The 21,755-nt window shown below is 28.5% G+C and overlaps 2 protein-coding genes across 4 annotated transcripts; one reads left to right on the plus strand and one right to left on the minus strand.

The window, feature by feature from the left end:
- Positions 1–459: 459 nt before the first annotated feature.
- LOC107439125 (nucleotide triphosphate diphosphatase NUDT15) lies at positions 460–6,241 on the minus strand. The gene is made up of 4 exons (XM_016051617.5): positions 6,121–6,241; positions 5,871–6,037; positions 3,564–3,760; positions 460–1,980 (listed from the first exon to the last, which is right to left on the minus strand). Exons 2-4 carry the CDS (start codon positions 6,023–6,025, stop codon positions 1,880–1,882), a joined length of 453 nt encoding a protein of 150 aa, XP_015907103.1. The 5' UTR covers positions 6,026–6,037; positions 6,121–6,241; the 3' UTR covers positions 460–1,879.
- A 134-nt stretch (positions 6,242–6,375) lies between these two features.
- scramb1 (phospholipid scramblase 1) lies at positions 6,376–20,045 on the plus strand. 3 transcript variants are annotated; one of them, XM_071181364.2, is made up of 9 exons: positions 6,376–6,475; positions 7,348–7,524; positions 7,561–7,800; positions 9,210–9,326; positions 12,494–12,571; positions 16,286–16,425; positions 16,569–16,733; positions 18,498–18,656; positions 18,967–20,045. In XM_071181364.2, exons 2-9 carry the CDS (start codon positions 7,368–7,370, stop codon positions 19,024–19,026), a joined length of 1,116 nt encoding a protein of 371 aa, XP_071037465.2. In that variant the 5' UTR covers positions 6,376–6,475; positions 7,348–7,367; the 3' UTR covers positions 19,027–20,045. The 3 variants fall into 3 exon arrangements, with proteins under 3 accessions (XP_071037465.2, XP_042895903.2, XP_042895904.2); XM_043039969.3 differs by having other exon boundaries at positions 7,348–7,800; XM_043039970.3 differs by having other exon boundaries at positions 6,376–6,444; positions 7,348–7,800.
- Positions 20,046–21,755: the final 1,710 nt, after the last annotated feature.

Consider the following 21,755-nt stretch of genomic DNA (forward strand, 5'->3'; position numbering starts at 1 on the left):
GAATTAGGAAATAAATTCTAAGCTATATCAATAAGTTTTTTATTATGCTTTATTTTCATACTTTTAAGTTTGTTCATTGAACTTTAGAAGTTTTTAGATAAAATCATTAGGATAAAACATAACTTCACTTCAGGCTGAAATTTAAAATTATCTACTTTATTAGCTGTATTCTTTATTTCCTTTCCTTTTTTAAAATTTGTCACCCACATTTCTTTTTTATTTTATTATTGAATGAGCCTAGATTTAAAGAGTTTGAGGCAATATAACAATAAGCCACACTTCTATCAAAAGTGGCATTTATACATCAGCTTCTTTGTATTGTTTTAAATACGTACTCTTATAATTCTCTGAAATTTCCAATTGATGACAGCACAATACACAGAAACATCTTATGATTACGAAAATAGTCTTTTATTTTCAAGGAATAAAATCTATTATTAGATCAATAAAGAGCCATGCAACATTTCAGAACCCTTTAATTACTTTTATTTGGAATATCATGAGCATAAGGAGTTACTTTTTTTCCTCTCAAAACAAACTTCATTTCTTTTTAATGTAAATAGAACTTCTTAACAATACACTCAGCAATCTGCCAGTTACAAAATTAACCTGAATCAGTATTATTAACATTAATAAATGGCATATGTGGCGGGGCCATTAAAACTAGGCAATAAGTGCAGGAACGATGATAGGACTGAACTGTAGAAGTCTGCTTTAATGACAATTCACAATAGCAGACCTAATTGTTGTTATAATAAGCTTGTTGCTATAAACAAATACACATATTCAGTTTAAGAATAGCAATAAAAAGGATGAAATAGACTCATTTACCTTTTTCCCATTTATTTTAAAGTACTTATCTAAGATAAACTGCATTAGCCTACAGATTTTAGACTAGACAGAGAATTTTTGCCAAGTTGGAAGTAAAAATGAAATGAAGTGCAATAACCTTTAACATCATTGATCTCTTGTTGTTCTTGTTCATTTACGTCGCACTAGAGCTGCACAATGGGCTATTGGCGACGGTCTGGGAAACATCCCTGAGGATGATCCGAAGACATGCCATCACAATTTTGATCCTCTGTGGAGGGGATGGCACCCCCGCTTCGGTAGCCCGACGACCTGTGCGCGAAGTCGAGCACGTTACGGTAGAACAGTTTAACGAGGACCAATACCGCACACCCTCGTTCTCTACGTAAGCTGATCCAAGTGGTCACCCACCCCCACACTGACCGCAGCCAGTGATGCTTGACATCGGTGATCTGCTGGGAACCGTGTATTAACGATCAGTCCACTGCGGGACTACATCATTGATAACAATAAAAATTGATTTCAATAGTAAGCTGTGGAGAAGGTAAATAGGGAACACCATAGATATGTGGTCAACAAAAGATTCTTTCTTTTGAAGTGCATGGAAGGAGACTTTTGTAAAGAGGAAAATAACTTAACATGTGTTTACCCACATATAAGTTTAAACATATAGTGTTAAAAAGTAAGATGAAACAATGTTCATTTTTCTGCATTGTTATCAGACATGAATAAAAATGTCTTCCATTTTGCCCTTTTCTGTATAATATAGCTCACTTAAACAGTAGTTAAATGCATTTTCCCACAAAAAATTTTAGCAATAGCGGGAAATTAGTAAATTTTGGCTCATAATAAACATAAAATAACAACTTTAATATTAGCTTTTTAACAGTGACTAGGGAACTTGTCATTATAGCAGACTTCTAGTAACATGCTGCACTCAATACATAGAGCTTTTACAACTAAAATTTTTTTTAAAAAAACATAAATGTAACCAGTAGAAATTCTATACTATTTACACAGTTATAAGTAATTTATGACAAAAATGTCTTAATTTTTGTAGCTTAGTAATTCATTTAATAAAAGGATTTTTTCCACTCTTGTAGAAGTCTCTGAATGCCCAAAACAGTTTATCGACAGAAGGTAAATCATTCCAATGTACCCAGCTCCAACCTAAAAAGAAGAAAAGCATAAAAATCATATTTTCAAAGTGCCTTTGAAATCACATTTAACATACAGAAAATAATAAAAACAATACAATAAGTACATTTGAAAAGATTTTAAATTAATCCATTTAAAATATTATGTCTTATTCAGTATCCCTTTTCAAGAAAAATTTTATACTATCAAAATTATATAAATGGATTTATTTTTTACTGATTTGTTTAATCTCTTCTTACTTTTTTGTATTTCAATCGATATGTAAAGTAATTTTAAAAGAAATAATCATTTGAAAAAAATTTAAGTATAAATTAATAGCACTAAACATGCCAATTATTAGATACTCTGAAGGTGTGATTTATGCATTAGTAGGTAAATTAATTATAAATTTTAGTCCCAAAAGTTATGTTAAATGTGTAACATGTATAGAATGTAAATTGATATCAATTTTCTGCACATAAACTTTTCAGAATGTTTTACTCTCAGCCACAATCACCCCTGATTGGACTGCAAGACTTCTCATGCTTGAAAGAGCAATCCAAAGACGTAATTTGAAAATAATTTAATGAAGTAAATAACAGAAGAAATAATTTAAGGCATAACTTTATTTTTGGTAGATTAGAAAAAAATTTGGTATACTGTTGCGATAAATTAAATGTACAAAATCAAACAGATTCTCTGATCTTAAAATTTTTAAATGTTATAATTGCAAAATGGAAGTAATTGTTTGTTTGAATTTGTTAGTTGTATTTTTATGGAATTGGTCAAAATTTCCAATTAAAATCAAAAAATTTATTTGCAATTTGATAAAATGACTTGAATACTGTATTTTCAAATTAACATTTGGATGTGTTTAAAGGAAAAGGAAAGTGATAAAAAGATCCAGCTCTTGCAGATATTTGAAAATTTATTCTTTTTTTCTCTCTCTTTGAAATGCTCAGATGTAATGTGGCACTACTGACAATACACTGAGGAATAATTTTAATTTACTAATTTTGAATTAGAAACCTAACTCTAAAGGGTAAACTTATAACAGAAAAAGACTACTGACAGTTATATATTAACAAATACCAACAAGCATATTATATAAAAGTATAATTACAGATGCAATAAAAAATTTATCTACTATAAGCATCATATCCTAATAAAACTACAAGAATCATACAAATTGAAAAATTGTTTTTAAAAAAAATCTATTTTACTTTTTCTCAATCCTATAAACAAATTATTACATATGAAGAGCTGAGTGGGTAAACCAGGTGAATGATATTTTCAGAGTGGCTATAATCAGGGTAAGAAGGAAAGAGTGATGCCGGAGCTATTTTATAATAAATTTATATGAAGGCGGTACAAATAATTCTTTGCCTTATCTTATTTACCACTACCTAATTTGAAATATAAATCATGCAAGCATACTCAAAACAAATAGGTAGATTAGTTACGTTAAAATTAAAGTGAAAGCAAAAACAATTCAGCTACATTAAACACATCCATATTGATGCAACTGCCTCATATTATTTTCCCTGATAAATAAATACCCCTAAAAATATCACTTATCTGTTTCATCGCCTAAGCCCTTTTTTTATGATACATACCTTCACATTTTTCAGGTTCAATATTCATTGGTTCGCACGAATCTGCATTCACAACTTCTCCTATCATAACGATTGTAACATAGTGATAATTTTCTTCTTCTAGAATTGTGTTTTGTACCTGACACAATTCAACATTATTTATGTGCAAACCAGTCTCTTCTAAAACTTCTCTAGCTGCAGCTTTTTCCCATGTTTCACTGCAAAGTTAATCAATTAGCAAATAAAGCAAGCAAATTCATTTTGTATAATTACTAATAAAATGTAATTTTATTAATAAAAGACTATTAACTATAACTAGTACATTAGCATTGTGCAGTTTTATTTAAGACACAACTTTTGTTATTATATTACCGTGCTTTATGTTAATATATGCCAGGGCAAAATTGCTGAAAGTAAAGAAAAGAGAAATTTAAAGCTATATTATAGTATCTTGTTATTTCACAGTATTTATGTGTAATGTATGATATATTTCAGAATCAAATTTTGATGTATTTGATTCTATTTCTTAATTAAAAATAAATTTAAACAAATTTCTATTTGTTATTAAATCAATATGAAAATATTGATTATTGTTTTAATTGGACAAAATTATTTATGCAACAAATTGAACAAGCTACTCCAACCAATATGTATTATAGGTAGGTTTCATTTATACTTTCCTTTGTATAGATCTAAGAAGTAAAACTACATTTTTTTTTTTTTTGTTATTTCAGAAAAATTTATTTCATATACTTTGGAAAAATAAATTTTGCTTATTTTGGAAAAATGAATAATTTATTTTGGTAGCCTGTCAGAAGCTTAAAAAAATATCACAAAAGGAGTTTAACTCAAAGCATATAACTTAGGAGAGCACAACCTTTTTGAGTGAAGGTATTAAGTCATCTTAATGATAATTATGGTAATTTTAATATAAATATCAGTGATTTGAGCATTAAATCCCTTTTATCATTCAACTAAATATTTGCATAAAATTAAATGTTTTTAAATATTGAAATTCATTCAAAACTGGAGAATACTTAACTAATACTTAAGGAAAAAAAATTCCTTCCTATCAAAAAAAATTTTTTTATCCCAAGAAAACTTTAAAAAAAGTTGGGCTTTTTACCACATCACAAAAGACAAAAGTTATATTTAAAATAAATTAACTGCAATGTTCAAAACCAAAAATAATAATAAAAAATAAACATTTTATTGAGCAAATAAATACAAATTAAATATTTTCACTGAAGAATTTTTTTGGAGTTTAAAATAATTCAATATAAAATAAAATGCATCGTAGATCAAAATCAAGTTAAGAATATAGTTTCGAACTCAGGATATTCATAATATACTGAAGAAGTTTCATGAATCTTAAATCTTGAGAAGTTTTTAAACACCTTTTAAATTACACAAAATTAGAAACAAAGTTAAAAATAGCTAACAATGATTAACCTCACCTATTTCTACATTTTTTTTTTTTTTTTTCAAATTCTATGGGTTGTTTAAAATAAAAGGTTCTTAAGAACCACATGAAAATCATTAGCAAACTGCAAAAAAAAAATCCCAATGAAAAATAACTTAGATTGACAATAAAAATCAACAGAAATGAAGAACATAAAAAGTGATTTATTAAAATTTAAGCTTAGAAACTGGTGAGTAGTAATTATGTAATATTTATAATATTGAGATTCTCAATAACATGAAGAAAAAAAGTATAGAAATGTAATATCAGTGCTAAAACCCTTACAATTGAGAGAATTTATACGAAATATGCACAAATAAAGTGTACATTTAAATGCACAATTTGAGTGTTATACATTACATATTCAAACTATTAGAATTTTCAAAACCATATGGGATTCTTAGCAATAATTACAGAATAAAAAATCCTTCAAATTTGCAATGAAAATTAGCACTAAACAAGCATAACTATCTTAATTTTTGAAAGCTTAAAATCATTTTGACTCCTTGGTGATTATAGTTGATGTTTATCAATATACTGAAATAGCTGCAAAAAATGAAAGATACATTCATTGAAATGCAAGTAAAAATGAATGCATTCGAAAACTAAGGATACTAGTTGAAGTTTCACCTTAAATGCAATCAACTTGGGAAAACCTTCTTGGGCCCAGATCTTTTTGGACTGCTAGGTCAAATATGATCTTGGCTTTTACTAATATAAGATATTTGATATTGAGAATAAAAATTTCTTACTATAGATTTTGTTCAAAAAGCAAACCGCTTCAACAGACATCTGACATTCTTATATCAGATATAAAACAAACATATTTTAATCTATTAAATATCTAGTTTTTCATTCATTATTACCCAAATTCTAAATGTCCACCTGGTAACTGATAAAGACCAGATCCTATTCCTCCTTTTCGTTTGCCCAAAACAACACAGTTCGGATGACTGCTACTGGTAACAATAACTGCAACACCAACACCAGGTCTTCGATCTTTCATAGAATTCTGTGGCATATTTCTTGATGACTAAAATAAATTAAAAGCCACCTTTTATATAGTTTATTTTATTCAAAATATAAATACATTGCAACACAGCTGATATATCATACTTGCGTTAAAATTAAGAGTTTATGGTTTAAAGCAAATTATATTCATAAACTAGAAATATGAAATCCAAACAGTATTTTAGCCGGTGATGAATTATGGTGAAACTTTTATTTACTACTCACGTTTCCGGCTGCTTATTTCGGCAAATACTTGCAACCGATAAAGTTTTGAAGTAAACCAAGAGAAAAATGAACTTAAAGGTTCCGAAGTTAACATCAAAGTGCCACACTAAATTAAAAACATTTAGTTGTAACTGCATTGTTATTGTTGCTGTTTACGTTTTACGTCATTCCGAGTTTCGGTTTGTGGTGTTGTTTTCCGCCGAGGTAAATTATACTTTAGATACTATTTTCACAGGTAAATTGTATTTTGTTTATTTTATTTCCTTAAAACCTGTTTTAGTAGTAATTTTGCTTATTTTTATCTATAATTGTTGATTATGCGAAACGTCAAGTTTTCCTCTTACATCAATTCTATAATCTAAAACGAACTTCATAAATTCATGTGATTAGTGATATATTTAGTGTTGGATTAAAATTGAAAACACAATGTCTGTTGCTAACGTGTTTTAAACAATTTAAATTTGAGCAGTCATTCTTCCAGTCGAAGTAAAATTTGGTTTCGCGGTTGTAAGACTTATAACAGCGAACAACAATATTTTTTGAAAAGTTTCGTTTAGAAAGAATGATTTCTGAATAGTATTTGATCGGATTACTGGTCGTAAGATGGTAAAATAGAATTTCTTTGTTTCCTAATTTGCCGGGAATTTCATTATTAATCGTTAAGCTTTAATCTTTATTCTCTTTGTTTCTCTATGTACTGGTTGACTGCATAATATCAGTATTTTCTAAATGCCTATATATATATATATATATATATATATATATATATATTATTATTATTATTATTATTATATAAGTATATCTTTTACAATGCAATTGATGCTAACAATAGTGTATTTTAAGAAATTCAATGACAATAAAAAACTTTATTTCCAGTACTTAGCACCATAGTAAAATATTCTTAATCGCCATTGTCAGGGATATATATTTCCTGATATTTCTTTCAATTACAACCAATCAATATAGTTTCAATTTATAGTTTAATCAGTTTTTTAATTGAAAGTTTTAAATCTTAAAATCAAAAGCCTTAGTTGGACAAATTTGTATAATGTTTTGCTCGTGTGTAATATTTTGCATATGAGTTCCTATATTGTTTGATTAATTTAGTGTAGGTAATAAGAGTTGCCATGAGTTATCCAGCCTCTACACCTAGTGCACCTCCACCAGGCCTCAATCCTCAATTTATACCTGGAGATCCAAGTGCTCCTCCTGGCTATCCACCACCTGCAGGTTATCCACCTTCAGGAGGTTATCCGCCATCAGGAGGTTATCCACCTTCAGGAGGTTATCCACCATCAGGAGGTTATCCACCTTCAGAAGGTTATGCACCTTCTGGGGGATATCCACCTGCTGCAGGTTATCCACCTTCACAACCAATGGATGCTTACCCACCTCAAGGTGGTGGTTATCCGCCTTCACAACCAATAGATCCCTATCCTTCCCAAGGAGGTGGTTATCCTCCTTCTGGTTATCCCCAACCTGGTGGATATCCACCAGGTCCAATGATTAATCAACCTACTCCTGGTCCAGGTTATCCATCTCCAAATGCTATGCAACCTTGTAAGTTTTATGTTCATTTTATTACATTTTATGCAAATTGTGTTTTAAAAAGTTTTTTACTGGATTTCATCTAGAATAGTTTTCCAAATGTGTTGTATAAATTTTAAAGAATTTTTGCAACTTTTTATCATTTAAAGATTAATTGCTCATTTCCTTCTCACCAAGATGTGTAAACTATGCAATTATGTGTCACTGTTTCTTTATAAAATGTAGCTGGAAAAAAAATCACTTTTTTTTTCATATCAGGATTTTACATGTTGCGACACTTAAAAAGTTATTATCTATTAACTAGAATTTATTCTAATTTAAAATATATATCAAGTTAAACTTATTATACTTTATCAATTTAAACTAACTGTAGTATATTTTTGTTTACATATATGTACTCTATTTTGTTTTATATTAAATATTATAGGTATTTCAAATAAATAAAATTATGCACTTGAAAGTTAACTGCGTAACTGTTCATTATTCACACATTAGTAGATGGAATCAACTAATAGATGGCTAATATTGATGTTTTGTCTGCTTAATCCTTAGCAAAAAGACATAATGTCAAGTGCCAACTATGACATTGGGTGTATGTTTCACCTATAAAAGGTTGAAGTTTTTCTTCAGTCCCATTAGAATCAAGTTATCATATTGACTAGTGTCTGATTAGAATGTCTTGAAAAGAGACTGTATCAAATAACCAGCTATTTTAAATAATATTTTTGAATATATTAATTTATCTACTATATGAAATTATTGCTTCTAAAAATCAGTATCTGTTACATAAAGTATTTATGTTTTGATTATTAGATGATCGAAACATAATTGATGCTTTGAAATATTCACAAAAAACATTGTGCTTTTTCTTGTTTGTACGATATTGTTCTTAAATTATGCGTATGAAAGTTTACCCTATAACTGTTTATTACGAACACATTAAAAGATGGAATAAACCAATAGATGGCTAATATTGATGATCTGTCTGCTCAAGCCTTGTCAGAAAGGTACAACCTCTAGGGCCAACAATTACATTGGCTGTACGTTTTACTTTCAAATAGTCAAAGTTTTTTTTTTTTTGTCCCATTAAATTTAAATTATTTTACTAGTGTCGGCTTCAAATGTATTTAAAAAGTGGCAGTCTTAAATAACCAGATATTTTTAACAGTTTTTTATAATATATCAGTTTTTTTAGGGGGGGGGGTATGCAAATATTGCTTTTTATAGTCGTTAGTTATCTTTTACATATATTATTTATATTTTGATTTTTTCGTGTCCTCCTGTCTCTATGATATAGTTTTGGGATTTTGAAAAAATAATGCTAATATTTCATTTATTTTTTAAGTAATCATCTAATTTATTGTTATTATTTAATTTATTTGTACTCATTTCTAAATATGAAGAAAAAAATTAATTTTCAGCTGGTGATGGAAATTGGATGCCTGTTCCAACTGGTGTTCCTGTATGCCCTCCCGGACTAGAGTATCTCACTATGATTGATCAAATGATTGTGCAACAAAAAGTGGAATTGCTTGAAGGTATTAAATATCTAATGTCTTGTTGTTAATTTATCAAATTTAATTAGATACATCAAATTGAGAATTAAGTTTTATGCTTCATTGTATATTTGGTGACACTGGTTTTAATCTCTGTCTGATTCTCATAGAATGCATTTCCAATGGTTTTTTATTTCAGAATCCTGAGCTGCCATCATGTGTTTTCTTATGCAAAACGATAAACATTCGGTGCATATTCACTCCAAAATTGCTCTTATTCTTAGGAACATTATTAATAACTAAAATGTAACAAAATTAAGTGAATCCTTTAAAATATTTGTAACAAACACAGCAATTGGGAGTCACCTATAGAAAGACAAATGAAGATACGTGTGACAACTTAGCAATGGATAATGCTTCAAAAAATAAAAATCTTTTGATTCAAAATATATGATAAATACAATACAAAAACGAAATTAATACAATAGAACACTGTATAACTGATAGAATTTTTAATCAACTAAGCCATTTAAAGCATATACTGCTTTAATCAAATTGTCCATAATAATTCAAATTATGGACAGCCAGATAAAATCCAAAATCAACTTCAGTTGCCAAAACATTACTTAAAACTTTACCTTTCTATATCTGCCCACAATCTAAAGTATGTACAGTAATTGTTATTAAAAAGGCTGCGCGGTCATACAGGCCGGACTTACAATTTTAACAATTACTAAGGAGAAATCAAGAATTTGAAACGAAAGAAGAAAGCAAACTCAAAGACTTTCTAACGTAAGAGGCATGAGCTTAAAATCCCACATGGAACTTTAGAAACACTAACGTCATGATGTAAAAAGAAAGTCAAAACTACTAAATAGCTTCAGTTTGAAGGAATAGCAGCAAAATACTGTGTGTGAATCATGTAACAGTGGGTGACCTCATTAATAAGAATGGCTAGAATTTTATCTCCTTTCTCTTTTCTCAACCAACATAGTTCGTCCACTCCTAAGAACAAGAAAGGAGATGAAAGTGAAGCCCATCGCACCTATCATGTGGCTCTGATGACCTAACCAATAAGAACAGCGCGAGTTTTTTTCTCTTTACGATGAACCTGCTTCACCCACTCAGCCATTTCCGAAAACAATCTCTTGCTGATGTGACTTTGTATTTCCATTTCAGCTTTGCGTGTTTTCTTCATGACCTGATTTTTCTCTTTTTTGCTTTGCATGATTGTTTAAACCCGTTATTCAGTTTCTCCAAATCTCTACAACGCAAACAGGCAGTTAATTATTTACAAGTTGTAAATTAGATTTTGTTTACATTCAAAGTTGATATCCTACAGTGCATCATCAATCAAAAACTATCAAACCCACCATATTTTAATAAAAATAAATAAATAAAAATGATTTTAAAAATATACCTATTTCTGAGCAAATTCTTATTGGTTCACTATATTAGAACGTTATTATTGACATTTATTTTTGATTTAACCCAAGTTGATCGCAAAATTCTTTCGCAAAGCTTCCAGAAAAATTTAATCGGCGGATACACCTCAGATAACAATAATTTAACTTTAATTATAGTAATTAAAATGGGCTGCAATGTATCTACTAGAAATTACTGTGTGTATATTTATATTTAAACTTTTAGTATGTATGTATATATATATATATATATATATATATATATATATATATATATATATATATATGTATGTATATATGTATGTATATACACTGAAGAGCCAAAAAAAACTGGTATACCTGCCTAATATTGTGTAGGGCCCCTACGAGCACGCCGAAGTGCTGCAACACCACGTGGCATGGATTCGATCAATGTGCAAAGTAGTGCTGGAGATAATTGACACCATGAATCCTGCAGGGCTGTCCGTAAACCAGTGGGAGTAAGAGGGGATGGGGATATCTTCTGAACATCACGTTGCAAGGCATCCCAAATATGTTCAATAATGTTCATGTCTGGGGATTTTGGTGGCCAGCGTAAGTGTCTAAATTCAGAAGAGTGCTCTTGGATCCACTCTGTAGCGATTCTGGACGTGTGGGGTGTCGCATTGTCCTGCTGAAAATGCCCAAGTCCATCGGAATGCACAATGGACATGAATGGGGACAGATGATCAGACAAGATTCTTACGTACCCGTCACTTGTCAGATTCTTATCTAGACGTATCAGGGGTCCCACATCACGCCAACTGCACACACCCCATACCATCACAGAGCCTCCATCATCTTGAACAGTCCCTTGTTGACATGTAGGGTCTATGGATTCATGAGGTTGTCTCCATACCCATACACGTCCATCAACTCGATACAACTGGCAACGAGACACGTCAGACCAGGCAACGTTTTTCCAATCGTCAACAGTCCAGTGTCGGTGTTGACGGCCCAGGCAAGGCGTAAAGCTTTGTGTCGTGAAGTCAACAAGGGTACGCATGTGGGCCTTCGGCTCCGAAAGCCCATATCGATGATGTTTCTTTGAATGGTTCGCACGCTGACGCTTGTTGATGGCCCAGCATTGAAATCTGCTGCAATTTGTGGAAGGATTGCACGTCTGTCACGTTTAATGATTCTCGTCAATCGTCGTTAATCCCGTTCTTGCATGATCTTTTTCTGACCGCAGCGATGTCGTAGATTTGATGTTTTACCGGATTTCCGATACTCACAGTATACTCTTGAAATGGTCGTACGTGAAAATCCAAATGCCATTGCTATCTTGCAGATGCTATGTCCCATCTCCTGTTCGCCGATTATAACACCACGTTCAAACTCACTTAAATCTGTATAACCTGGCATTGTAGCAGCAGTAACCGATCTAAAAACTGTGCTAGACACTCGTTGGCTTATATACGAGTTGCCGATGGCAGCACTGTACTTTGATAGGCTCCATACCCCTTTATTTGCATACTCATGCCTGTACCAGTTTTTTTTGGCTCTTCAGTGTATATATATGTATGTATGTATATATATATATATATATATATATATATATATATATATATATATGACATGTTCGCGAAACATAACTTATCTCATTCATATGAGTTGTTATTGTGCTTTGAATTATTATGTTCATATTAATTTATTAATTTGTCTGTATTAATCGCCCATATTTGTGTTTCTATTAATCGTACTATTTGTATTAATTAACAATTTATGTATTTCATTAAATGCATGACAACTAATTTATATTTTCAGCTATAATTGGCTTTGAAACTAAGAACAAATATTCTATTAAAAATAGTATGGGGCAAAAAATGTACACAGCAAAAGAAGGTAAATGATTCATCCATATTGTTTATATAATATTATGTTTTTGATGAAGCTATTGTGTTGTTTATTTTTCTGATTTGTATTTACATAATTCAAGCTTGGATAATTTGAAATATTGTATAATCTGAACTATAATTGATTCTCCTGTTCGAAAAAAATATTTCAATATTGAAATCAAGTTTGGTTTTTAGTAGCAGTTTGAAAAATCAATATTAAAGGCCAGCTGAGACATTAAAAGAATTTCAAAAGTATACATTTTATAACTGCTTTATAAAATAATAAAAATTAAGGGTTAAAGAACTTGAAATATGTTAAAGCTGTAATTTTTTTTATATACAGTCGAACCTTGCTAACTCGAACCTCGATTTCACGAATTTTTCGATATCTCGAAGGAAAAAAAATTCCCTTCAAATTTCCTATACACTCAATGTTAAGAAAACACTTGATTTCATGAATTTTTTTTCTTCTAATCCCTCGATAACTTGAATTTTTTTTCTAAGTGTAGATTTTTAATAGTGTAGTGCAGATTTTTTTTCTAAAATTAAACAAATATTCAAAAAAAATTTAAGATTGGCTGACAAGGCATAGAATGATGTGTCTTCCTCTACGATAATGAATGGTTTCAAGAAATCTGGATTCATTAAAGATCACGAAAGCAATCAAACGATCAATATCGTTAATTCTGCTGAAAATTATTTGGACAGATAGACCGGACTCATGAAGCTTGATGTCATGGAATTTCATGACTTTGTATACGTAGATGATGCAGTAACAATGTGTGGTTAGTGGGATGACAATGATATCATCGCTCAAACGAAAGCTTCTTGTGAATTATTAGAAGAAGAGGATGAGGAAATCGAAGATTTACCGCCCAATGTTACTAACAAACAAGCACTTTCTGCAGTGGACACTGTAAGGAGATTCATTGAGAGGCAGCCGAATATGTCAGAGGAGACATTTAAAGCTATAGTCCACGTAGAAAGTGTTATAGACAAGCTTTCTTACACATCTCTAAAGCAAACTATAATTGAATATTTTTTTAAATGAAAGTGTAAAAAATATTTTTAGAATAAATATGGAATAGTAAATAAGGTATGTAAAGAGCATTTTTCTTTATTCAACCATCAATAACATGCGATTTTCGATAATTTGAGTTTTCGATATCTCGAATTTTTTCTTCTCTCCCTTCAAGTTCGAGATATTGAGGTTTGACTGTATTAAGTATTTTACTAAACTAATCTCATCTAATAAAATAACCTAAATAAGTGATGTGTTAGTAATTAAACCACATTAAAATCACTAAAAGCCTCTTATTGATGTGTCCACAGTATCCGCAAAACCATGTGTCCACACTTGCCCTATAGAGTCATTAGTCTGTTTTAATGCATGATAGCAGATGCAAAATAAACAAAAAAGCATAATCTAATGTAAAAATAAGCATGTTTATGTAGCATAATAAATATATCTGATAACATAAATGCAATAGTATATTATCTGCTAGTAATAAATATTATAAGTAAAAATAACCTTAAATACCAAGGAAAAGGTAAATTAAAAAATTACCTTTCCACTCTGATAATATTGTTTTTTAATTTGCTGCTTAAAAGTCTAGTAATCTAGTGTGTTGTCATGTAACTATGCAGGAAAGTGTTATACAGTTTTGTCAATCTGCTAAAATTTATGCAAAAGAATTTTAATTTGTTATATTAACATTTACTTTATTATACACTAAAGAACCATTTATAGAAGACACAGGCTTGTATTAAAAAAAATAAAGTTAAATACCAACTATTCTCCTTCTATATCAACCATATGACCAAACAAAGATACTAATGTAGACTTTCCTACTCCAGAGGGCCTGATTTAAACTAATTTTTTGACCTGACGCAAAAATAAATACCCTTTTCTATGCGGAAAAATCTATTTCGTCAAATGCTTGTGTGAAGGCAAAATGGCTTAAATAATATATTAGAATCTATAGGAAAGGGTTTACTATATTTCATCTTACAGTATATATTGCTCACATTAAATATGTAAATAAATATTATGCAAATATTTATTAGATTGTTAATTTATAATGTTTCACAACAAATTTTTAAGAAAAATGTTTTGTCTGGATGGAAGATCGACTTTTAACTTGATAATTATCATATAAAAAGAGAATACAATTGAAACATTTATAAATGCTTGGCACAATAAATGTATAGGCATGGGTGCCACTCTTCAGTCCTGGGAACTGAAATCAGTCTTTAGAGAAAATCAGTAGATTAAGTTTCATACATTAATATCTCTTCCATTTGTTTTTAATATTAAAATTCGTTAAAAATGTAAAAAATATTTTCTGTGAAATAAAAGTTACATTTTAATGTAAACATTGTTAATTTTCATAATTATTGCAAAATGATTGAGTAATGATGCAGCTTAGTAATGAAAAAATTCTATTGAACTTCAACGCCAGCTTTCTTAAACAAAATTTGTACTATTGCTATATCTAAATTTTCTTGTTTTTATTTCTCCCGAACGTTTTGAAAGGCTGGCCAAAGTTAAATTAGGATTCTTCTTATTATTATTTTTTTAAATTTTTATCAAGATAGGACAAAAAATAAGTAATGGTGAAGGGAAAAATACCTAGAGATATGTATAGCTTCATGAAAAAATTAGTGGTTTATTATTTAGCTGTTAGTTATATCTTGTTTTCTATAAATAAAAAATAATAAAATAAAGAAGAAAAAATTAGATTATTTATTTAATATACGAGTCCTAATCATAGAAAGGTACATTTTGGAGTCAGTGAGCTATAAATTTCTTAAAATTCTCAGAAACAACTCTAGATTGTATTGGATAAAAAAAACAAATTCAGTCTTAAAATATTTTTAGAGTGGCACCCAAGTGTATAGGCTATAGTCCTTAATATTTAACATAATGCTGGCTCCTTACTCAAATGGGCGTTATTGATTCCTAAAGACACTCTGTCCCTTGTTTTTCTTGCTGTCAAAAAGGTGTGTATGAAAGAGAAGCTTCTATATAGACTTGCTCAAATGTGAAACCCTTGATTATAATATCTGTTATTGATTACAAGTACTTATAGAATTAATTATAAATAAATAATTTCAAGAAATAAGTTTTTTTTTTATCAAATAGTGTATATTTGATTTAATATATCTTTCACTAAATTTTGGCATATTATAACTATTATAATGATTACATCAAAAATACTATCTGAAAGTATTTAAAAAAAATTGACATCGAATATTGGCTTTCTAACTTGATTTTTATGTAAAATAAAATATTAATTTACGAGTTAAAGTCATACTCATCTTTTCTTTCTATTGTACATAAAAACTTCTTAACTTCCTATAAGCCAAGAGCAAATAAGAAATGTGACTACAAAACTACTTTTGGCTCATTCAACTGTATTAGATTTTAAACTTCTTGGTATAACAAAATTTGACCAATTATTTACAAAACGCAGTGATTAACTCAAAAAAATTTTAGAATAATATGAACAAAAAGTTTTAAGAATGTGTTTTATCATTTGTAATTCCTTAATGAAAAAAAATGCCCATTGCAAAATTTGACTGTGAAATATCCTGTACGATGTGCATTGCATGAATTGATCATGATTCTGATTTATACAGATAACTGAGACACTACTTTAACTTTATTCTTTCATATTTTCTTTCTATTGAATATCAATACGTTCTTTTTATTATTTAGATACCGATTGTTGCACAAGGATGTGTTGTGGGTCTAATCGGCCATTTGAAATGAAAATTAAGGACAATGCTGGCAATGAAATTATGCATTTTCACAGAGAATTTCGATGTGATTCATGCTTATGTCCATGTTGTCTTCAGGTATGTTTTACATAGCTTTATTCTTACTCTTTGATGCAATAACCTTTAAAGAAAGGACAATTATATTTTCTGTCTATACTTTTCACTTTTCATTTATAATAATTTTATTTACAATCTAAGAAAAGAAATTTTTTTCTCTTTAGCGATTAGAAGTTATGTCACCTCCTGGTTCACTCGTAGGAACTGTGGAACAAGACTGGTCAATTTGTGTACCAAAATTTTCAGTTAAGGATGCATCTGGAACTACCGTTTTAAAGATTGAAGGTCCAGTGTGTACTTTCTCAATCTGTGGTGATGTTGAGTTTGAGGTACATTATGTTTCGAAATTATGATTACCACAAACTGTTTTGATGATTGAAAATTTTTCTGACAAATTTATATTAATAGAGTTAGTTATTAACCCTTTGATGCAGAATTTTTGTTAAACATATTTTTCATTTTCATAGTTTGTTTCATAATTTTGTATTAATTTTGGTCGAAATGAGTGAAAATAAAATATGTAGTATTTTAATTATCTATGGTTATGAAATACCAGAGTCTTTGTATGCGCTTAAGATAGTCTTCTAAACATGGCTCACTTCCAAATAATAATTTTTTAAGTTTGCAGTTATTTAGATCTAAGAGAAATAGTTATTCATTATTGAAATTATTTTAATTTACAAAATCAATTATTGATAAATTTTTGAGAATAAATGAAAAGAAAAATTTTCAAACAAATTTTTTTTGGATTTTATATTATAGAATTATAATTTTCTAACCATTAGTAGATATAGTAGAATTGTATCTCCTAACCATTTTTTTTTTAGTAACTTGACTGTTTTTTATAATTAGATACCAAAATATATTTTTGCTTGTAATTAGAGCATCTGAAAAAATTATATATATAAGGGACACTGGTGACCCTTATACGTATATTGAGCTTGGATGTATAAGGGACACTGGTGTCCCTTATACATTAAAGGGTTAAAATAACGATATTAATTTTCTATTCATAGCTTTAAATAATTAAAATATTGGTTTATTTCTCACTGTCTATAAATAGTCTGTCTAAGAGGTTGATTTAAAGCAAATTTTTTAAAAAACAATTCATAAAATTATTTTTATTAATTTTTTTTTTTTTCGTTTTGATGTAGCTATTATGAACGATTTTACTAGCAAAATTACATGAAAACTGTAAGAAATATTGTATTTAAAGCCAGCAAATTAAAAAAAAGACATATATATTTAGATTTATTTAATTAAATCATATTATTTAATACAACAATTCAATTTTTTAATTAAATTTTATATTTTTTAAAATTGATTTTTTTTTCAAAATTGGAATTATAAATTATGATAATTTAAATTCCTGAATAATATTTTGTGTCAGTAAAAATTAAGTCTGTGTTTATCTAATCATCTTCTATTCTGTGTCCAGGAAAATGTATGCCGTTAAAATTTTACTTGTGCATTTAATGCCTAACCTATATTGGAAGTGGAAATTATAGCATGAAATTTTACCATTTGACCACTATTTCTTCCAAATAGTTCAAAAGTAAATCTAATCTAAAAAGAAAAGGTCACGGTAGCTCAGGAGATAAAAGTGCTCACCTCCCATTGAGATGACCTTAGTTAGAATCCCAGCTATCGCTGATGGATAAAAATTCCGCACCCAACTCACCCCGACCACACTGCTGACATCAAATATCTTCAGTGGTAGACGGATCATCGGTTAGAGTCCTCTTGTTGTCAGGTTAACCTTGGAAGGTTTTTGTGGTTTTCCTCTCCATGTATCACAAATGTAAGTTAGTTTCGTCAAAAAGGTCTGCCATAAGTTTAATTTCTCCCAATACTTGATCCAGCAGTTCCCTTGTCTTCTGAATTAGGTTCAAAATTACAAGGCTATGGAGTTTATCATTAGTAGCCGTAAACTCAAAATTGGATCAGCTGTTAAACGATAGTTATAAAATAAAATTTGAAAAGGAGGGGAATTTATTTTTTGTTAAATTTATCACTAATAATTTTAGTATACCATGTTTTTTATGTTAAAAACTGCTTTTTTCATCTATACCAATTAATGTTATTCATTATAGGTTCTTTCGACTAATGGCGTTAAAGTTGGCAAAATCACAAAGCAGTGGTCTGGATTATTAAGGGAAGCCTTCACAGATGCTGATCATTTTGGTATAACATTTCCCAATGATCTGGATGTCAAAATGAAGGCTGTTCTTTTGGGTGCATTATTCCTGATTGTAAGTTTTATATTTTTGTCTCTAATCAATTTTGTAATTTCTCCAAATCTTTTTACTTTTTTTTAGAAAAAAATGTTTTTTTCACAGTTCTTCTCTACATTTATTTGTTTGCCCATTCTGCTACAATCTCAATAGTTTTTATGCAATTAAAATCAGTAACAAACTTTTGAAATTACCGGATATATAACTTAACCACTCTAATGAATCTAATATTGAAATGGTAGCTAAAAAATATATAAATAAATTTAAAAATATGATTTGTAAATTAAACTTGTTTTCTTTTAAAACTTTATTACATTTATAATTACAGGATTACATGTTTTTTGAAAAAACTGGAAATAAAGAACAAGATATGCCTGGAATGCTTTAAAAAGGTCCACTTCTTTATCTTCATTGCTTCGAAAAAAGGATGCTAATTTTTTTAGTATTTTCTTACGTGGAAATGTTTCTTTTTTTATTTCAGAGATGCATTTTATTTGTATTTTTCCACCTCTGTATGTAATGATAAAATATTAAATATGATGATAATGAGATTTGCATAAATACGTACTTTTACAATTCTATATGTATCTAATTAAAAAATAGGCATAATTTTTGATTATTTTAAAATGTCCTTGTAAGATTTCATGTTATTTACATGCTTTTACAATTTACGCTTACTGTGGATAATTTAGTAATTGTAATTTGTAAGCCTTAACCTTATTGGTAAACAATATCTTGATAAAAATTATTGCTTCATTGTTCATGGTAGTATACGTAGAAGTTGGTTTATTAATTTTGTAATTAGTTTCATTGCACTATTTTCATATTTTCATCTTTTTTTCATTGCATTTAAGTAAGAGATCAGTTTGAGATTGTTTCAAAAAATTACTTGTATCACATATTGCCTTCCTACTGATCAAAACTGATGATGTTTACAAAATATATTTGAGCTTCTAAAAACTTAGTAAAATGTTAAAGTGAAGCATTGATAATTTTTGTAAAAATGTAAATATAAATTATAATTAACAATAATTACATGTTAACAATAATTACATGTTATAGATAAACTTATATAATCATAGTAATTCTTGAAATTTAGAGTAATTTCTTTTGAATAATTCAAAATAATCAAAAATACACTGATTTTTTTTCTGGTTAAATTTTGCATTTAACTTTCATTTATCTATATGATAATGTTAAAATGTGTTAGTGCATTTATTTTATAAAATAGTCTTATCATGATTTCCTTAGTATTTTATTTACATGACGCAAGCTAATTGAAAAATGTAGGTCTTTGCCGCTGTTGCTATCATTTTGTAATGTGCCAGTGTATTTCAAAAAGTCTTTAGTATTTTCTATTCACACCAATTATTTGCAGTTTTATTTCAAACAGCCCATATTTATTTTGATAGTGAAAGGAGCCTTGACTTAATATGATAATGTTGAAGGACATATTTTGTAATTCATTTAAAAATATCTCGGCTCATTAAAATTTACCTAATATTAATCAGGCTAATTGAACAATCAATGTGTTATTTATTTTATTAAAACTTAAAAGTATCTGAGCTCATTAAATAACTCTAAAATGTGTTAAACTTATTGGAAAAATAATAGACTTTTCTTACTTATCCTAAGACATTACGAAGTAACAACAATGATTTGCAAAGAGCCAAATTTCCAATTGGATAGCATCATGCATACCTTCTTCTGTTATCTAAGATAACATTCTAGGAGAGTTCACTTCATACTGTGTTTAATTATCAAATTATTTTACAACATTTTGGTGACTGTGATTTAGATGTAGTAAAGCGATAAACTTATATTGTAATATTTATCATTATCAGAAAAAATAGTAATTAAGCTTAATATTCTTCTGTTAAGCAATTCAGTATTAAATAATGTTAAAAAATATATATAATTAAAAATAATTTACATTTTAATCTTTTCTAAGTGAGGGTAAAAGCTCTGGGAAATTAAAAATTATATTGGTTTTTATTTATTCTATTGTTGTGTTATTCTTTTTTAGTAATTTGTATACATACTTACTAATTTATGAATACACTTTAAAAGAATCAACCTATATATTGATTTTTCAGTTTTATAATTTTTTTAATAAATACAACCTACTATTTATTTTATATATTTGATTTGAATTTTTAGATTGTATTAATCACAAATGAATTGCTAGGTTTAACTTCTTTTTTAGAAGTAAATAATAATCTAAATGTATATTAACTCTAGTTACCGTCCTGAAATTGCTAAATATTCATTCAAAATGGTATCTCTAGTGCAACAGTGCATATTTTATTGCAGTAATTAAATTATTTTGCATAAAGGTTTTTTACATTCTTAAGCAGTTAATCTAGCTTTTTCATGTTTGTAAAGTTTGAAATTGTAATTAAAATAAATAAATAAAACTTATACCTTCTTAAAGTTAGTTTCTCCTCATAGTGTCCCCCCTCCATTTCACTTAGTTTTAGAAGCAATTGCACTGCTCATATTTCAATAGTTTTGTAAAGTTTTACTAGAATCCTTAAGTGTTCGTAATTGTAAATATCAATGAGAATATTTGACTATGCTCGGTAAATGTCACGAAAGTATCATAATAATTATTGTTAAAATAATTTTTAATTGAAAAAAAATTTATTTTTATATTTTCTATTATTTGTGTCAATTAGTTTTCACATCTGGAAGCTTTAACTTTTAGCTTAAATTATATTGTTTTTTGTCTGCAAAATAGTTTTATAATACTTGAAAGTCATATTAATTATGTAATGTGATTGCAAAAATGAGGCTCTTATTGAAAATTATTAAAAACATATACTTTATAATAGTTAAACCTGTTAGCTTAGCATGTTCTCAGTAAAATATATGTTACTAATTACTGTTCTGATAAATGTGAAAAATTTATCAAAACTTTGCTTGTTTTTACCCATTGAAACTACTTTTGGGGACTAATCACTATTTTAACCATGTTATTGATTTGACAAAATCGAATCAAAAACATGGTTATTCCTTTAAAGTTCAAATATATTATTATTATTATATAATAAATACAGTTAAATATGCTAATAGGAAGTAGAACTATTTATCTACAAATAGCTTTTAATGTAAATT

Source organism: Parasteatoda tepidariorum, chromosome 8, assembly GCF_982258835.1.
Source record: "Parasteatoda tepidariorum strain Cologne lab strain chromosome 8, Ptep-v5.0, whole genome shotgun sequence".
Classification (NCBI taxonomy): domain Eukaryota; kingdom Metazoa; phylum Arthropoda; class Arachnida; order Araneae; family Theridiidae; genus Parasteatoda; species Parasteatoda tepidariorum.

Excerpts from the sequence above, each read along its gene's own strand:
- scramb1 (XM_043039969.3), top strand. The coding sequence starts at position 7,368 with ATGAGTTATCCAGCCTCTACACCTAGTGCACCTCCACCAGGCCTCAAT. Across the intron at positions 9,327-12,493 it reads AAAAGTGGAATTGCTTGAAG|CTATAATTGGCTTTGAAACT; the intron begins GTATTAAATATC and ends TTATATTTTCAG. Across the intron at positions 16,426-16,568 it reads TATGTCCATGTTGTCTTCAG|CGATTAGAAGTTATGTCACC; the intron begins GTATGTTTTACA and ends TTTTCTCTTTAG.
- LOC107439125 (XM_016051617.5), bottom strand. The coding sequence starts at position 6,025 with ATGCCACAGAATTCTATGAAAGATCGAAGACCTGGTGTTGGTGTTGCA. Across the intron at positions 3,761-5,870 it reads GGTGGACATTTAGAATTTGG|TGAAACATGGGAAAAAGCTG; the intron begins GTAATAATGAAT and ends TTAACTTTGCAG. Across the intron at positions 1,981-3,563 it reads TGAACCTGAAAAATGTGAAG|GTTGGAGCTGGGTACATTGG; the intron begins GTATGTATCATA and ends TCTTCTTTTTAG.